Source organism: Schistocerca cancellata, chromosome 7, assembly GCF_023864275.1.
Source record: "Schistocerca cancellata isolate TAMUIC-IGC-003103 chromosome 7, iqSchCanc2.1, whole genome shotgun sequence".
Classification (NCBI taxonomy): Eukaryota; Metazoa; Arthropoda; class Insecta; order Orthoptera; family Acrididae; genus Schistocerca; species Schistocerca cancellata.
The window spans coordinates 562,807,552-562,828,237 of NC_064632.1; the positions used below are offsets into that span (position 1 = coordinate 562,807,552).

Below are 20,686 nucleotides of genomic sequence, written 5' to 3' on the forward strand. Positions count from 1 at the left end.
TGTATGAAAATCACTGACTGTGCTGTGTGCAGTCTGTGGCTAGTTTGCATTGTTGTCTGCCATTGTAGTGTTGGGCAACTGGACGTGAACAGCGCGTAGCGTTGCGCAGTTGGAGGTGAGCCGCCAGCAGTGGTGGATGTGGGGAGAGTAATGGCGGAGTTTTGAAATTTGTAAACATGGATGTCATGAGCTGCTGTATTTATTATGACTTTTGATGACTATTAAGGTAAATACTTTGTTTGCTCTCTATTAAAATCTTTCATTTGCTAACTATGCCTATCAGTAGTTAGTGCTTTCAGTAGTTTGAATCTTTTATTTAGCTGGCAGTAGTGGCGCTCGCCGTATTGTAGTTCGAGTAACGAAGATTTTTGTGAGGTAAGTGATTTGTGAAAGCTATAGGTTAATGTTAGTCAGGGCCATTATTTTGTAGGGATTTTTGAAAGTCAGATTGCGTTGCGCTAAAAAATATTGTGTGTTAGTTTAAGCACAGTCTTGTATAATTTTTCTAAGGGGACGTTTCACCTTGTAAATGGTCTGTAATTTCTTAGAATGGCGGATAACTAATTTACACGATATCACTGCTGGTTGATCTGCGTTTGAAATATGCAAAGAAACCTGATTTGAACGAAAACGCTCCTATTGACATGGGGGTCATTTAATCTGAGCATAATACCATCTTACAACTACTGCCTTTTCCATTACTCCTTTCGCGAGGAAATCCTGTTAATAGGAAGTAGGGGATGACTTTATGTAGAACTATTATTTATAAACGGATTTTATAAATAAATCAAATTTATTATTGAACACAGCAACCCACTTTGTACGATCAACGTAGCATTGTTCACTTAATGAAGTCACAGTCCCTTAACGATGATAGTTACTGGATGGTAATTAATTCCAAAGGAGAAAGTAGCTTATGTATCCTATGAGAGAGTAGGAGACTGGTCAAATACATGGCTAAATGGAAAATAATCTTGCACTAATATTCTTCCTTCTTTATACACAACTCAACGCAGGCACTGATTGGGCGGACTGGGAAGACCAAGAGTTTCGAAACCAAGTCTACCCATCGGCAAGTGACAATGAAGCTGCGCGCAAAATCGTGTTATCACACTAGCTGATTCAGGTAACAGTAGTATCTAAACGAGAATGATTTATGAGGGAATTGTAATCGCATGGGCAACCACAAATTTGTTATTATGCTTCATACGTGATTCGCAAGAAGTAATTAAAGTTTATTCAGATACAATGAAAATAAATGTGATCGAAACGCAGTCACTATCAGGTACACGATAACAAAAAGGGAACGTGGGAGAGACTGCTGCTAAGCGCACAAGGCCAGCCCTATAGCGAACAAAGCAAAGTGTTCGTCCACATTTATCTCTCGTAAATTAACTAAATCGGTCGCCGAAATGATATAATAACGCAGTAGAACGTTGTAGACACTGAGTGCAATGAAAATCTACAACACAAATAACACTTGACGAAACCACCGAATGAACATTTTAATCTGTGTTCCAGAGGGAGATCAGGTTTTGCTATTTAAATTTTAGAAACACGGTTGTTAAGTTTTAAGATGGTCACTGGAGGCCTTATGCTCCATAGAGCGCGTTTTTGCTGCCTTTGGTCTGGAAGATTCAGTCGCCGATTTCTAAGTATTGGAACGTCTCTGATTCGTCAAGGCAGTATCTCGCTCGAATGTTCTGGGGCAATGTTTTTCAACCTACGGGTCGCGAAGCCAAGCTCAGGAGGTCACGGTCACAGGAGAACGCAGTTGCAAGATAACTGTCGTCATAAACTATTTTTTTTCTATTTTGATTCGCTTCCGTCACTGCCATTTGTAACAAACTTGGAGGGCTGCACAGTTCTTTTGCGAAACTTGTCCGTTTTTTGCTCGCTAAGAGCGAAGCGCGAAGACAAGAATCAAGTCCGTACTTGCTGGCGTACTCGAAAAGTGACCGAAAACGCGCGATTATGCCCCCACTAACCCCCGCTCACCCCCACGCCTCTACTGCGGCAAAGAATATGATTATATCTGTGCCCGCAGAGCTCTGCGACCTCTTTTCACATTGCATTTGATTTCTCGATCAGTATAGTATCAATAGAAAGATAATTAAATACATTGCATTTGAAACTGTTCACATTCTTCTTTTATTACGGTTCTGGGGGTCGCCAGAATATTTTTACTTGCAAAGGGGTCTCATATTCAAAAAGGTTGAAAAACACTGTTCTAGAGACAGTTTCCTGTGTCAGAAAGTTTGAAACGCTCTAATTCGTCAGTAAGAAAGGAACATATCACTCTGGAGAGACTAAGCGAATCAGTCCCACAGAACTGATCTCTAAAGAAACCCTCTGCTCCCCCACCATTCGCTCTCAGAAAAACAAGCTCACAGATATTAACTAATCAGAGATAATCTGTGGCACTAGAGAATAGATTAAATGGAAACTAGTCTACACATGAAATATTGTAAAAGGAGGCTGGTCACTGTGTGAAGTAAACTGCACGTTCAGTTCATGAGACACAAGGACAAATAAGAAATGATCTGTGGTATTTATTAACTAATTAATGTGAGTGAATCAGCTGATGACTCTCTTTTGCACATTTATGTGAGAGAATCAAACAGCTACTACAGCCATCTTTGACTCACGTTTCCACCCAGTCTCAAACTCACAGAATTACGATCACAGTCGTAAAAAGAGGGATGCAAGCGCAAAAAAAAAAGAAAAAAAGGTCATATTTTACTGGCACACCCGGCGACGCTTCGCAATTACTAAATATGTATAGTAATTGGTTATACGTCCTAATCTTCTCTTCACTGTCTCTCTGTTCACCACCTCCTCCCCTACCCATACCACCCCACCCCCCCCTGTTTTATTGTTATTGCCAAAGAAACCTTGATTTTGAATTAAAGTCACTTCAAATGTGAATGGGTAAATAAGTTGCGATCATTGATATACGTCGTATGAGAGACCTTTCCAGCTGTTAGTTCTGCGTCGGCCGAGGTGGCCGAGCGGCTGTAGGCGCTACAGTCGGGAGCCGAGCGACCGCTAGGGTCGCAGGTTCGAATCCTGCCTCGGGCATGGATGTGTCTGATGTCCTTAGGGTAGTTAGGTTTAATTAGTTCTACGTTCTAGGCGGCTGATGACCTCAGAAGTTAAGTCACATAGTGCTCAGAGCCATTTGAACAATTTTGAACCTGTTTTCTGTCGAAAGCGACAGCGAGGAAGAATAAAAAACAACACATGATTGTGTATACAACTTTTGTTTAAAACTGTATGTAACATCAGGCTAAATGAATGAATAAATACACAAATATAACAAGAAGAAATACATTTTGGAGAAAAAACTTGTGTAATGGTTTAAACGCCGTGCTGCCGTAGGTAAAATGGACTGCGAGAAAGAAGATGAAAACGCACAGTGGCACAGCACGCAGAATATAGCATTAGCTCTCTCGCAGTTGGTGTCTCGTCACAACCTGTACATTATTTGTTAAAATAAAATATGCAGACTGTGTGCATCTGAATGTGTATTAGAACACTGCGTGAAATTTGATGTAAGTCGGTCAAGATCTCTAGGAAATTTTTACTGACGGTTTCCCCCTGTGATGTGTATTTATGTGTCATGTATGTTAGATACGAGTGTACACTATGTCTGTCCAATTTGTTTATTAGAATATTGTGTAAAAATTTTAAGTAAATAGGCCAATAACTTTCAATATGTTCGGCAAGTACGTTAGAAACCACTTGCCCTAACATAGCAGTATGGGTTTCGATTATGTCACATTTCAGAAAGAAGCGGAAAAAGGGCTACACTTATTTCATATATTTCAGAATCACCTGAGACTGTGATAAAGCACGAATATTACGTACACCCATGAGCTCTTTCGATGGTTTGCCATTCTGTACGCATTTGACCTTTGGCTTTTCTGTCGCAGACGAATGCCAGTAAATCCCCTTAAATCCCCCAAATAAATTTAAATGCATATTTTCTTCACAACGAATATCTAAATATACTTCTCTGAATGAGCGCTGCCGTTTAACATCCCTCTTCGGCTTCGAAAGAGAAACAAAAGGAAATGAAAATTTGTGAGAAGCACACATGTTGCGCGGTACCTTTATAGTGGCAAAAAACTTAATTTTACAGAGGATGCAATTTTAATGCCGATCCGCTTAGTTAAACCCCTCTGAGCGCTTTTCCAGAGCCTTGCCCCAACACGAAGGCAACACACTTCTAATTAGTGGTCAAGGAAGGGAGAAATCGACGAGAGAGCTTTCTTTCAACTCGACACGCGTCTTGGAGAGCTGTGTGCGATAGTTCCGATGAACGCTTTTGCACGCAAGCGACAGTGGCGCCCCTCGGCACTCACGCGGTCTAATCTAAAGGAACACCGGCTATGCTTTTAATTAAAACGAGCGCTCCGGGTAGTGGCGCGGTGTTCTTCGCAAAACCCTTTTCAACCGCTGCACGATTCTCTCCCAGACCAGGTCTGCGCGTGTTCCTGTATTTTTTTTAATAAAAATAAAGACTAAGGGCTCTTCTTTTTTTTTTTCGCTACATTCGTGCATCAGCCGCGGGCCGTGTACCTGGTTTCACAGTGAAAAGAGAGAAAAATGAGACAGAGGGAGAGATAGAGACAGAGAGGGAGAGAGAGAGAGAGAGAGAGAGAGAGAGAGAAAGGGTGGAGTCGCAAACGGGAAACGCGAAATTTCCGCCGCAACAGCACGCGCGCTGGCGGGTTGACGCGACATGCACGCTACGTCATCCGGAGCGCGTGGCGCGTGCGGCAGGCGGGCGGCGCGTGCGCAGAACGGCCCGGCGCGGCGCGCTTCCCCCATCCCAGCGGCGGAGCTGGCCGCAGGCGACGCGACGCGCGTCGGATGCAGAACAGGCGGCACTAGTCTTGCGGCCCGCGCCTCACGCGAGGGGACCGCAGCCGCCACTGTGCGCAGTGCTACCACCATAACGGACGCCCCTGTCGCTGTGCTCCCGTGACAGCCCCGCGCAGGTGCAAACGCGTTTGTAGAGCAAGGCAGTCAGTGGAAACGGGCAGTCGAGTTTGCCGTCCGCTACTACAGTGAACGACGACAGGACACGAGGTAGAGGCTCAGACCGCCGCGAACCTTCCGTCGCATTTCCCGCAATTTTTTCTCTATTTCAGCAACACTTGTTGCTTTGTGTTCGGGACTGCCACTGCAGCGACGTCCGATTTTGGCACAATGTCTGAAGCTTGACGTGTGTTCTGTCTTTTCTTATTTTAGTCGGTTGCGGACTCGCTTTTCATGCTAAACGACTGAGCGGCTCCGACACAATACCGGCAATAGTGATTCTTTTTCTCCGGTTCTGCAATTCCTCCGTGGCTTCAGAAACACTTGTTGCTCTGCATACAGGAGTGCTGTCTCAGCATCAATACCCAAATATCGGCAAAGTGACTCCATCTTCGCACAATCCTTCTGCGATAGTTACCGAATGTTTTTCAGTCATTTACTCCTTCTTGCCGTTACATACAAGGATACCTCAAGAAAAAGATGAAAAATAACTTGAAAATTGGGATGCAGACTACCCTAAAGGGAACTTGTAGTATTTTGATAATTTAATGTAATAACTTACAGAGTATGTGTCTAGAGTTTCCAGCAAAGCTGCTGATACACCTTTACGATAGTAAATTAGTCGCTTATAAGTAACTTACACAGCACCTCAGAAATAAGACTTGTGAACTGTCGCTTGATACCAGCCTAGTGCTAACGCTTGGTTACCTCGAAGCCCTGCCCGAGTGTCTTCGTTTGATGTTCTTCACCAGTGCAGTGGAGCAACGCCAGTGACTTTCTTAAAGCAGCAGTTGAAATGAAGGGGAGGCGAGCCTGGAGTTTTCTGCTGTGGGCCACGGTCATCGGGGTCGCCACAGACGGTGAGTCTTGAAACGGACAACATTGTCTGCCGAAATGCAAGCACCACAATTTACTAATAATATTGTTGAAACGTCCCCTTAGAAAATTTATACAAGGCTGTGCTTAAACTGACACACAATATTTTTTTTTTAGCGCAACGCAATCTGACTTTCAGAAATCCCTACAAAAGAATGGCCCTGACTAACATTAACCTATGCGTTTCACAAATCGCTTAACTCACAAAAATCTTGGTTACTCGAACTACTGCAATGCAGCGAGCGCCACTACTGTCAGCTAAATAAAAGATTCAAACTACGGAAGGCACTAACTACTGATAGGCATAGTTAGCAAATGAAAGATTTTAATAGAGAACAACCAGTGTATTTACCTCAATAGTCATCAAAAGTCATAATATATATAGCAGTTCATTACATCCAGTCTTAGAAATTTCAAAACTCCGCCATTTCTCTCCCCACATCCACCACTGCTGGCGGCTCACCTCCAACTGCGCAACGCTACGCGCTGTTCACATCCAGCTGACCAACACTACAATGGCAGGCAACAATGCAAACCAGCCACAGACTGCACACAGCACAGCCAGTGAGTTTCATACAGAGCGCTACGTAACGTTGCCAATAAGAAAACATAAACAGCCTACTTACATTGTATTCGTGATTCCTGTCGAACCTGTGCGCTGCTATTCATCTCCATATAAAGAGGAACAAGCAGACACCTCGGTCAGCCGTTCATCGAAAAAATCAAGATATGCTTCATAAATAAAGTCTCCATAATAGGGCAAAACACATGACTTGTACTATCTAGAGGAAACAAAATACGAATACTGTGCTCTGTCAGAGGACATGCAACATTTATTGTGAACGCACATTAAATGAAATCAGTTCAATTACGCATCTTCTGGCAAAATCGGAATGTCCGTCAACTAATCATCGCCACAGCCAAGTAAAAAAGTAGAGATGTAAAAACCAAAACTAAACAAAAAATAAACTTTCTACTCCCGCTGTATCAGATACATAGGAGACATATATTATCAACATAGGGGAGAAGTATTTATACATAGATCTACCCCAGTCGCATTACCTTTGTGATTCAGATATACATTATTTCGATGCGCTAATCACACACCCCGACCTCAGTGAGGAATGTCGCAGGAAATAAGTTCTAGCAATTTCGTGGTTTTATTTCGTTGGAGACGGAAATTTAATTTCTGGTAGAATTTCAAATTTGGTAGTCTCAATTATTCTCCATTTTTATTTGTCTGTTAAATGTATTCATCGATGGTCTTCGGACATATTATTTATTTTTTGGTATACTGTAAACCTACATTTGACTTCCCTATGTAGGGACCATCGCTGAATGGTGAGAGCTTATTGGTTGTGCAATATTCCCATCAGATACGCTGTATCTTAAGTAAACTACTGCTACTCTACAATGTCGCTGCCGGCCGGAGTGGCCGAGCGGTTAAAGGCGCTACAGTCTGGAACCGCACGACCGCTACGGTCGCAGGTTCGAATCCTGCCTCGGGCATGGATGTGCGTGATGTCCTTAGGTTAGTTGGGTTTAAGTTGTTCTAAGTTCTAGGGGACTTATGACCACAGCAGTTGAGTCCCATTGTGCTCAGAGCCAGTTGAACCATTTTTTTTACAATGTCGCTTCCGCATCATTATGCGTTTTAACCAATTATCTGAGGACAGTTTCTTTGAATGCTGCAATCAAATCGTTTTTTTCTTGCCATTTTTCACATATCCTCGTTCACGAACATGCAGGCCTCATGCCTTTGTTGAACCTTAAGGCGACGTTTTTACATCGGTTGTTGAGCGAAGCAAACGCATGGCATTTAATTTAATTCACACAGTAAAGGCCCATTTCCGTATTGTTATGTACAATTTCACTATAGGTAATTATACGAACTTTGAAACAGTTACTGTTGCTTTTATTTGTGTGGAAATGACTGTAAACGACCACTGGATAGACTGATATCATACTGTTCGAAACGTTCGCCAAAGATGTGTGTTGTCACCTTCCATTGTTTCTGACATATGATATCTGTTGAAACTTCCTGGCAGATTAAAACTGTGTGCTGGACCGAGACTCGAACTCGGGACCTTCTGTTCTTACAGGACACTTACAAAACCTTTCACCACCACAGTAGGTCACAAAGTGCTATTTTTAAGCGACAGTAAGTTTAGAGTCATTCGTAACAAGAACTGAATTCACAAAAATCTTATGGGAATCTATGAGCACCCATATCAAGAACTTTCCATTTACAGGTGGTACTTACCACCTTACTTAAACAAGGCACATCGGGAGATTATTATAAATACCTGAACAACGTCATTTAGACAGTGCCTAACATGAGAAGAGGTTAATGAAATATCTATTTACGTATAAATATCTCGATGACATTTGAAACTGCATCACGCAATCTTTGAATTTCCATACGTTTGTAAGATGAAATTCGCAGTCAGCAAACGTAGATTCGTAAACCATTATTTCCTACACTGGACGGTTTTTAGGAACATTAAGTAGCAAAATGTGATGACTGGATTGAGCTTTGATGGACTGGCGACCTTTGAGTGATAAGCGTACGTCTCACACGATTATTTCAATAGTTTTCCGGAGTTGCCCTTTTCTTCGGAGATAAGATGGCCTTATGTTGAGGCGGCCACCTTTCAACTACCAGTATTAACGAACTGGAGATGAGTTCACACCTTGCCAAACATAACCAGGCTGATAACGTTAGCAAACATGAGAAATTTAGCGGACCTGGAAAATGACATTTGCACCCTTGTTCGTTATCTTACCTTTGCACTATTACAGTTTTCCCCTCTGACGCTTCCGACAGCCTTGTTGCTGTCGTCCAGCTCATCTTGCATCTTGTCTATTGTTACATCCAAACATCTGCCTATTACCGAGCGAGATAGCGCAGTGACTGGCACAATGGACTCTCATTCGGGAGGACGACGGTTCAAATCCACGTCAGGGCATCCAGATTTAGGTTGTCCGTTATTTCCCTGAATAGCTCGGGGTATATTCCGAGATAGTTCCTTTGAAAGGGCACAGTCGATTTCCTTCCCCATCCTTGACACAGTCCGAGTTCTTACTCCGTCTCTAATCACCCCGATGTCGTTAAACACTAATGTTTCTTCTCTCTACCTTACATCCTACATAACCTTCTGTACATATGTGTGCTTTCCTTGCCCCTACGAATTTTATCACTTATTGAGCCGTTACTTTTAATTCTTACTCGGTCCAATGGCTGATGATTGTTGAAGCTTCGCTTTCACTGGTGAGGGTTCTATTATACTTATGATAGGTCTGTTCTTTGCAGTGCCTCTTAAATACACACTTTTCATTCAGTCTTCAATGTCTATTGTTGCGTCACGGATCATCTAGTTACTACATTCTGTGGTATTCCCACAGCTGACCTTAGTTTTTACACAACATTTTGTCGAGATGCACACTATCAGTAAATCCTTCCACAATCCCAATATAATATGGGTGTGTGTGTGTGTTGACCTTGGCGTACATTAGTTTAAGTTAGATTAAGTAGTGTGTTAGCCTAGGGACTGATGACTTCTGCTATTTGGTCCCATAGAAACTCACCACAAATGCGCAAATTTTCACAATATGGTAAGAGACAGCAGCTGAACTGTTTTGATAAGAAAGTTTACTTTCGCTTCACCATTTCCCCCCATTCCCCAACTGTTCTGTGTAATCCTGCTTCCCAGACAAAAGAAGAATCGATATTGTAGTAGCTGTATTATTTAGAAGTATGATGTAGTGTGCCTTCGTACATACGTGCGTGAGTGTAAGCGTGTCCGAACGAACAATGCAATGCAGTTTTATAACAACACAAGCAGTGCAGTATCGGATTCATCTGTAGACACTGTGCACGCGACTTTCAACTAAAAGCCTCGTCTGCACGGGAATATACATAATGGATGACGAGTGCAGGTTGTAGATACGTGACTGACGATATATGGAAGTTTTGGACCGGTCTTGAAGCTTCGTCGGGTAGCCTAATTGTGAGGCGCCTGCTCGCGGTAAGCCAACAACCCGGGTTCGATTTCCGGTCCACCACAAATTAAAATTGCCTTCATTCCATTAGAGAGGTGATGTCTATGAAAACGTAACCATTTAAGCATATTACTACTCTTCTGTTCTCTATTTTTTTTCTGTAAGTCGTTGGTTTCGATGTACCCTATACATTATTTATTGAAAGTGTTAATTAAGTAGCAGCAGGAGTACGCTCAAAGCCTACCTTTCGAACGCGAACCTTTCGTTCTTTATGTTTCACTTTTAACAGACAAAACTGAACTTCACTTTCTATTCGTCTGAACATTATTGTGGTCAGTGTTTTACGGGCGTTAGATAGCCTAGATTCTTAGTATTTAGATTTATCGGCTTATACCGTCTCCTGTTTTCTTTCTATTTTCCCATAGCTTTACCTGTATCAGTTTAAATACATGAAGTTTTACCGTCAGTACGTTTGTAATCCAGCTGACGACACAGGCAAGACACTCTTCCTCCTAGTTAGTTACTTACTTGTATGACCCACAGACCCTTGCCTTGGCTGTTTCACTGAATAGATGCAGAACGAGTCCGCTTACGTGTTATGTATACTTGATAAGATTCTGTGGACTGTTACATGTTGATCGCCTACAAGATTCGGAATGGTGCACCCTCCGTTATTTTTCTCTCCTTATCGCCTAACTATAGATTTGAACACCTGTTCTCAAATTGTGTTGTGACGAATTTAATTAGCATTCACGTACACTACCTCTGAAACACCAAGAAGACACGGTCGGATGTCGGTGTAACTTTGTACACGATATCGATACGACGTCGGCGCGTATGGAAATGATTAGAGCTGCAACGGCAGTATCGTGATGCCATTTTTCAACAAGGCAATGCTCGTCCACAGATGGCATGTGTCCCTGTGAACTGTCTGCGTGATGCTGACGTACTGCCGTGGCCAGCAAAATCCTCAGATCTGCTCCCTGTAGAAAATATTCTTGCACCATCTCGGATGTCGTCTCAGTTCCAGTATCAAGCAGATCAATCTGATCGCACACCAATGGTCGGAGACGCAGGCAAGACCACTTTGTAGACGTGGTATGGTTATTCCTATACATCTCTATTTATTGATGAGGTAGATAAATGTTTTTCTAGTATAAATAGTACATTTGACTTACAATGAAAAAGCTTGATATAAATCAAGAAAAACAATCCTAATTATATCTACAAGAATTTTTATTAGATTTATTATCCCAATAATTGTTATAACCCTTGCAACAACATTATCAAAAAAATTAATTAATGACTGAGAAAAAAGATCACCATTTGAGTGTGGATTTGACCCAAAAAGATCAGCACAAATACCATTCTCATTACGATTTTTCTTAATCGCAGTAATTTTCTTAATTTTCGACGTAGAAATTGCACTAATCCTTCCAATTGCAATCATTTTCAAAACCTCAGACATTATAATCTGAACAGTATCAACAATATTTTTTATCCTAGTATTATTAGTTGGATTATACCATGAATGAAATCAAGGAGCATTACAATGAGCAGAATAAAGGGTTGTAGTTAACCATAACATTTGGGTTGCATTCAAAAAGTATTGATATAATCAATCAACCTTAAATAGAATAAGAAGCGAAATATTGCAGTCAGTTTCGACCTGTAAGATTGGTAAATAAAATACCCTTATTCTTATTAATTGAAGCCAAAAAGAGGCGTATTACTCTTAATAATATAATTGAACTATAAAGTTCCAATTAAGGAAATGTAAAGCCAATATGAAAGCTGCTAACTTTTTATATTAGCGGTTAAACTCCGTTAACATTTCTAAAATTTATATAGTTTAAATAAAACATTACATTTTCACTGTAAAAATAATATATCTATATTTATAAATACCTAAAAGTAAAAATACTTCCTTAACATCTTCAGTGTCACACTCTAATTATAAGCTATTTAAGTAAGCGAAAAATAATATCACCAATATAAATATTCAAAAAATAAAAGTTAAAAGATAAATCTTAAAATTAGAATCATATCAACCCTGTATATAACCAATTAAATAAATAAATAGTCTATATAAGCCTTGACCACCAAATAATTCACCTCAACCATAATCAAATGATTTAGATGAATAATAACCCAATTTTAAAGGAATATATCTAATAAATTTAGTTGAAAGAAAAGGTATAAACCATATAGAACCAGCAAATCTGACAAAAGAAAGCATACTTATAGAAAATATATTTTGAGAAAAATCAAAATTAGAAATAAGATAACCTAAATAAGCACCTAAAACAACTACAGTAATAGTTAAAAACTTTAGATAATAAGGCAAAGAAATCACATAAGGAACAGGAAAAATTAATCAAGACAAAAGGCTACCATCAAAAACAGCAACAAATAATAAACCAATTATACCAAACGAAATATAATAACCCCTATCATCAAAAGAAAATCTAGAATAAAAATTATTATCACCAGATATTGAATAATAGAAAAGACGAAAAGAATAAGAAGCAGTTAAACCAGTAGAAAAGAAATAAAGAAAAAAATTGAACAATTAATTCATCTTAAACAAACTATTTCAAGAATTAAATCCTTTGAATAAAACCCTGCTAAAAAAGGTATACCACACAAAGACAAACCAGAAACATTAAAACAAACTGAAGTTAAAAGTATAAAATTAACAATTGAACCCATAAAACGAATATCCTGAGAATCCTTTAAATTATGAATTATTGAACCTGCACATATAAACAATAACGCCTTAAATAAAGCATGAGCTGGACTAGGCAATTATCGTCCCATGCACAGGCTGACGTTAGCACCACAACACTGGTGCCTTTAGCAGGAAGCATGGAATAGCGATGCATAACGCCGCATTGAGTTCTGAGATGAACTGCTTTGCTGCACATCCTGGGATGGCCATTGTGGTGGGAGTAAGATGGCAAACTTCTCATGTTTTCTAGAGGCACATCTGTGTTACTCCCGGTGCCACGAGGTGTGGACACATCTCGTATGACTTCAGGTGATACCGAGAACTCTGACTACATAACGTACGTCACGGACATCCGGCGTCCACAAGTGTTACATCTGCCAACACGAGTAACGTAGGAGTAGATATCCTCGGTGTAGTGAAGCATCTTAAATCACTTAACAAAAGCAAGTCTTCCGGTCCAGACTGTCTGCCAACTAGGTTCCTTTAAGAGAGTATGCTGACTCAATGGCTCCACACTTAACAGTCGTATCCAACCACTCGCTCGACGAAAGATCCATATTTAAAGACTGGATAGTTGCACAGCTCACACCAACATTAAAGAACGGTAGTAGGAATTGCCCACTAAATTACATGCCTATATCATTACCATCGATGTGCAGGAGCATTTTGGAACATATGTGTTCGAACATTACGAATTAACTCGAAGAGAACGGCCTATTGACACACAGTCAAGAAGGATTTAGAAAAAAACTTTCTTCTGAAACGCAAGTGGCTCTTCATTCGCATGTAGTGTTGAGCGCTATTCGCAAGGGATGTATAACGGATTACGTAAGGCTTTTGACCCTGTACCACACAAGCGAAATTGCATGCTTATGGAATATCGTCTCAGTTATACGACTGGATTCATAATTTCCTGTCAGAGAGGTCACAGTTCGTAGTAATTGACGGAAAGTCACCGAGTAAAATGTAAGTAATTTCGGGCGTCCTCCAAGGTAGACTTACAGGCGCTCTGCTGCTTCTTATCTATATAAACGATTTAGGAGACGATCTGAGCAGCTGTCTTAGGTTGTTTTCAGAAGACGCTGTCATTTATCGACTAGCAAAGCCATCAGACCAAAGCAAATTGCAAAACGATTTAGAAAAGATATCTGCATGGTGCGAACATTGGCAAATGATCCTAAGGAACGAAACGTGTGAGATCATCCACGTGACTGCTGAAAGGAATCCATTAAATTTCGGTAACACGATAAATCAGTCAAATATAAAGGCGGTAAACTCAACTAAATACCTAGGAATTACAATTACGAACAATTTAAATGGGAAAGAACATATATAAAATGTTGTTGGGAAGGCAAACCAAAGATCGCGTTTTATTGCAATACACACAGCAAACGTGACAGATCTACTAAAGCTACTGCCTACAATATGCTTGTCCGTCCTCTTTTGGAGTACTGCTGCACGGTGTGAGATTCTTACCAGATATGATCAACAGAGTACATCGATAAAGTTCATAGAAAGGGAGCACGTTTTGTATTATCGCGAAATAGGGGAGATGCTGTCACTGGCATGATACACGATTTGGGGTGGACATCATTAAGGAAAGACGTTTCTCGTTGCGGTGGAATCTTATCACGAAATTTCAATCAACTACATTCTCCTCCGAATGGGAAAATATTTTGTTGACGCACGCCGAACTACATAGGGAGAAACGAACATCGTTATAAAATAAGGGAAATTAGAGCTCGCACAGAAAGGTATAAGTGTTCGTTTTTTTTCCTCGTTCTGTTCGAGATTGCAATAATAGAGACTCACCGAGAAGGTGGTTCAATGAACCCTCTGACAGGCACATAAATGTGACTTGGATAGTATCCACGAAGAGGTAGATGTAAATCTCACACGACGATATCGTGATGCCATTTTTCAATACGACAATGCTCGAAAATAGACGGCTCGCGTATATGTGAACTGTCTGCGTAATGCTGAAGTACAACAGTGGCCATCAGAACAGCCAGATCTCTTCACTGTAGAAAATGTGTGGGACTATCACGGATGTAATTTCCGTCCTAGTGCTAGTACCCAGCACGTCAAACTGTTATGGCTGTATGACAACTGCTCTCTGGAGAGGATGAAGTGGCTTTAATGACACCTTTCCAGACCGACTCAGTGCGTACCTCCAAGTAGGATGGTGAGCAGTGTCATGGTGGAAAGTTCTTTCTAAATTTCACACGCATTAAATGCCTAACTCTTTTTAAAAGTGCCTGCCAGACCCCGTATTATTCTTATTGCTAGCTTTTATGCAATCAATACTTTCTAAGTGACATATTACCACACAAAAGTACTCCTTTATACGTTATTAATTGGAAATAAGCAAAATATACTAGGAGGTTTAATCATTTGTTCCCAATAGTGGCAGTCACTCGAAGGATCCACCATGGTAGCCGAAAGCGCTAATGCGCTGCTTCCTGGACTCAAGTAGGAGCACCGGCTCCGGATCGAATCCACCCAGCGGATTCACGACGAGGGCCGTCTTCTGGCCATAATGGATGTGGTTTTTAGGCGGTTTTCCACATCCCGCTAGGTGAATACCGGGATGGTCACCCTGTTCCGCCTCAGTTACACGGCTCTCACACATTTGAAAACGTTCTCACTATTTCATGACTTACACTTGACGCAGACAGCTGTGGTATACACTTCGTCCGTCCTGGGGGTTCGGGAAGGCGGCAGGAAGGGCAACCAGCCACCCTTTGCCACCAGCATTGCCACATCAGTAATAACACGGCCGCCCTGCGTCACTCGGGACTGAAGCTCAGGAAAGGAAAGTGGCAATCACATGAAGAACAACTGCAGCTGAACTTAATTACTTGAACAGCTGAGGAACAAGATATTTCCAGTTCAAGTTTTCATCAATATGTACACACAAATGTTCGCAGTATTACGTCGACTCCTGTCTATGTGCTACATCAGTTGTTGGTATTACTATTCGCTGTGAAAGACTAAATCATGTGTTTTTTTTTTTTTTAAATTAAGGGCGAGTCAATTTCACAGAACTACTTTATAAATATTTGAAAAAAAATGTTAGTTTAACAGTTTCTTCTGTAACTTTCTCTTTAATGTGTTTTATTATGTTCCGATTCATCTACAACAAAATATCACAGTTCGCTACTAAAACTAAGTTAATCATAGTTAGACCTGCATCCTGATAGGTGCGCTTTGGTATAGAATTCCTTCGACAGATCATGCCAATTGAAATTATTGTCCTGCATTCCACAAAATTATTCCGGTCCGATTTATACTCATCACTGCACGCACTTATACTTTTCGTCAATGCAGAATAGTTTCGTAGAAGAAATTTTTTCCTGTGCAAACTAGTTTTCAACTACAGAACGTTCCATTGCCATTCCAAACATGTGTCTGGAGTTGCGAAATGCATTCGACGTGAAGCAAACGAAAGAGCATGGATAACAGTACGAAATGAATGTACTTGCTCTGAGCCACTCCTTTTCGAGAGGAGACAAACTATTTTTAATGTAAAAACCAACAAGCGTTCGAGTCGAATGTAAGGCGCTTCCGTCTGGTTGACGTCAATCCCATCTATGGGCCAAGGCCAGAAGTTTGCATCTTTAGCGCAAACATAATTGTTCTTCTTCAAATTATCGATTCAGTGTTTGGCCATATCTTTATTCTTCAGATATTTCTGTCTGTTCTTCACGAAAGGAATACACGGGTTATTAGTGTTCCTTTCGCGCTGAATAACCGAATTACACTCGCCCCGAGTTCCCTCAAAACGACACGATGCAATGGTCTCATCATCTGCCGGTTTCGTTCGTTGTGCGAGTGACTTCGAACACAACAGTCACTTCTTGACAAGACAGATGTAATGTTGAATGTACCTTTACGGATGTTATGGATGTTACCGCTTCGGTCTGATTTCTTCCGCCCTCAGGAAAATATTGTGATGTTTATTGCTACACTGAATCTCGTAACAAACACTGATAGCCTATTATCACTAAACTGCTCACTGCGTGTCTGCAGTCGTGAACTGCGACAGCTACATTGCGAGGATCAAAATATAAATTCCTTTTTATGTGATTCGGTGTCTTTCTGACGTGTGTGAATGCTCGCAAATTTTCGCAGTTAGAAATAACGTATTCCATATGTCTTGGCCTGTATTTTACAAAACTTATATGATTAATACGACTAAACTGGAGAATAACACTACCTGTCGTTCATGGGTCACACAATATTTTCATAATTTTTTATTCCGTTTATATTTTTATTTCTTATTCTGATATTTCTTAATTTTTTATTTTATAGGAAACTGTTGTAGTAGATTCATTACTCCAGTGTTTGCATGTAACATAAAGGGCACGAAAATTTCCAGGCATCCATTATTTACACTGCTGGCCACCGTAAATGCAACACCCTGAAGGAAGCATCCGAATCAAGTGAAATTTACACCATGAGTTTGCAGCGATGAGATATGCAACTGATTAGAATTTCAGCGCAGACGCACATCACGCGCGCCTGTGGCGCCACCTCATAGCGCCATTTAAGGCTTGGCGATTTCGACGAGTGTACGTTCGGCACGTGTGTTTACCTTGTGGTTGTTTCACAAGACGATCAGTTATGCCTCGTAGACAACAGCGAACATCTTTTGATCAAGTATCCGAGTTCGACCGAGGAAGGATAGTGGCTTACCGAGATTGTGGATTATCATACAGAGAAATCACTAGTCGTGTTGGACGAAACCAAACAACTGTAATGCGGATAAGTGACCGTTGGATGCAGGAGGGTACGACGGACCGACGTGGTCGATCGCATTCACCTCGGTGCACCACTGCACGTGCTGATAGGCAAATTGTGCGCATGACAGTGACGGATCGCTCAGTGACATCCCGAACCACAGCACAGCACATTGCGTCTGTAACGCATCATCCAGTGTCTGCGCGTACCATTCGACGCCGTTTACAGCAGAGTGGTCTGTCCGCAAGACGTCCATTGTTTCGTCTACCATTGACGCAGAACCACGGACGTCTCCGTCGCCAATGGATGTGGACGGCAGAATGGAATGACGTTGTCTTTACTGACGAGGCACGCTTCTGTCTGCAGCACCACGATGGTCGGATTTGAGTGTGGAGACACCGTGGAGAGAGGATGCTGGACAGCTGCATTATGCACCGCCACACTGGTCTTGCACCGGGTATTATGGTATGGGGCGGTATTGGATATTACTCTCGCACGCCTCTAGTACGCATTGCCGGTACTTTAAATAGTCGGCGCTACATATCCGAGGTGCTGGAGCCAGTTGTCCTTCCTTACCTTCAGGGCTCGGCCACAGCCATATTTCAACAGGATAATGCGCTACCACACGTGGCACGCATTGTCCAAAGGTTCTTCGTCAATAACCAGATTGAATTGCTTCCCTGGCCGGCTCGCTCCCGGATCGTTCGCCGATAGAAAACATGTGGTCCGTGGTTGCTCAACGGGTGACCCAGATTACATCCCCAGCTGCCACACCAGATGATCTTTGGCAACGTGTGGAAGCTGCTTGGGCTGCTGTACCCCAGGAACACATCCAACGTCTCTTTGACTCAATGCCGAGACGTGTGGCAGCGGTGATCTCCAACAATGGCGGCTACTCTGGCTACTGATTCTGGCAGGAACCACATGTCACAGACGAGTGTAAACGTAATCATTTGATACTTGGTCAACATGTTACCTACAAAATAAATTTACTTGTGCCACCTCTTGTCTTTCTTGGTGTTGCATTTACGGTGGCCAGCAGTGTAATACTGAGCTTGAGAAATATCAAAAATTATTGGCTGAATTTCGTGCTTAACCCATTCCAGTCTATATCTTTAGTGGCATCGAAAAAACTATTTATCCTACTTTTAAGCCATAAAACTTTCTCAACTCGTAGCAGGGATGGTACAGCATCCAGTAAAATACGACGAGGAAACTAACAGTGGTGGTTGTAGGGTTATAATTACTATTTACACTGAGGTGACAAGAGTCGGGGCATAACTCCTAAAACCGTGTCGGATCTCCTTTTTCCAAACGTAGTTCAGCAACTCGACGTGGCAAGGAAAGTCGTTGGAAGTCCTCTGCAGAAATGTTGAGCTATGCTGTCTCCATAGCCGTCCGTAATTGCGAAAGTGTTGAGAGTACAGGATTTTCAGCACGAACTGACATCTCGATTATGTCCCATAAATATTCAAATGGTTCAAATGGCTCTGAGCACTAAGGGACTTAACTTCTGAGGTCATCAGTTCCCTACAACTTAGAACTACTTAAACCTAACTAACCTAAGGACATCACACATATCCATGCCCGAGGCAGGATTCGAACCTGCGACCGTAGCGGTTGCTCTGTTCCAGACTGAAGCGCCTTTAACCGCTTGGCCACACCGGCCGGCCATAAATATTCGATGAGATTCATGTCGGGCTGTTTGGGCGGCGAAATAAATCATTCGAACTGTCCAGAATCTTCTTCAACGCAGTCACGAACAATTCCAGCCAAGTAACAAGGTGCAATGTCGTCCATTAATGGCTGCAGATGGTGTCCAAGTTACTTAGAATAACCATTTACAGTCACTAATCAATTCAGTTGGACCAGAGGACCTATCGCATTCCACGTAAAACATCCTGCACCTTATGAAGCCAACACCAGTATGCACAGTGCCTTGTTGAACATATGGGTTCATGGCTTCGTGGGGACTGTGCCATCAGCTCTTACCAAGCGAAATAAGGACTCATATGTCACCAGGCTACGGTTTTCCAGTCCTCTAGGGTCCAACCGCTATGATCTCGAGCCTAGAAGACGTGCTACAGACGATGTCCTGCTGAATACGATAGCACACGCGTCAGTCGTCTGCTGCCGTAACCCATTAACGCCATATTTCGCCGCACTATTTTAACGGATACATTCGTCATACATCCCACATTGATTTCAGTGGTTATTTAAAGCAGTGGTTGCTTGTCTGTTAGCTCTGACAACTCTACGAGAACGTCGCTACTGTCGCTCGTTAAGTAAAGGACGTCGGCCATTGCGTTGTACGTGGTGGGACTTAATGCTTGAAATTTAGTGTTCTCTACACACTCTTAATTCTGTGGATATCGGAACATTGAATTCCCTAACGATTTCCGATATAGGAAAGTTCGTGGGTGGGGTTAAAACACAATACTGTCGCTTACGACAGATCTCTACTAACTTATGAAGTGTGTAGTTTATATGTCGCAAAAGCAAAAAATACCTTTCCTAATACTGTTTTCTTTACTTCGAATGGATATGTTGGGAGCCTGTTGCATCTACACTTAGAGTATTCATTTGACGTAAAGAATATATATATATATTCTTTACATCAAATGAATACTATATATATATATATATATATATATATATATATATATATATATATATATTCTTTACGTCAAATAAATACTCTAAGTGTCGATGCTACAGGGTCCCAACAGATATATATATATATATATATATATATATATATATATATATATATATATATATATGCCAGTGCTAATAGTGAGTGCCTGAAACATACACAGCAACATTCAGACTATGGGGTAGAGACCTTATTTGGAAATTTGCATTAGAAACCACCGGTAAATGACATCGCTTAAAGCGCGTGAGAACTTGACGACAGATGACAATTTTCTTTCACCAAGTTACAGTGGACTGCACACAATGTATTCGAGTACCCAATACGGTAATGTGTGTGTTGTGACTTCGTCATTTCTCCTAGCATTGGGACGGGAGCCCCTTGGGTTGTGATGTTTTAGGCAATACTATGTTGCGACTTGGTAGCGGTGAGTGCTGAGAAGGAGTACCACCGCTCGGTGGTAATTGCTTCCAAGTGGTGTTCAATTAACGAATAACATACAAAAGATTTAAGCAATATTTCTGCTGGTTGTCTACTGGTGAGCATGTAGGCAGTTAACAACATTCTGTATGCATACGCTTATAATAAGCTACTCTGACTGGCTATATTAAAACAAGGAAAGTGTTGATATCCGC

General features: G+C 41.5%; 1 protein-coding gene across 1 annotated transcript in view; it reads left to right on the plus strand.

Annotated features, from left to right (window-relative positions):
- Positions 1–4,907: 4,907 nt before the first annotated feature.
- LOC126092153 (uncharacterized) overlaps positions 4,908–20,686 on the plus strand; it is a 386,469-nt gene continuing 370,690 nt past the window's right edge. Inside the window, exon 1 of the mRNA XM_049907623.1 lies at positions 4,908–5,906. Coding sequence (XP_049763580.1) covers positions 5,843–5,906 — 64 coding nt within the window. The 5' untranslated portion in view covers positions 4,908–5,842. The remainder of the gene's footprint in view (positions 5,907–20,686) is intronic.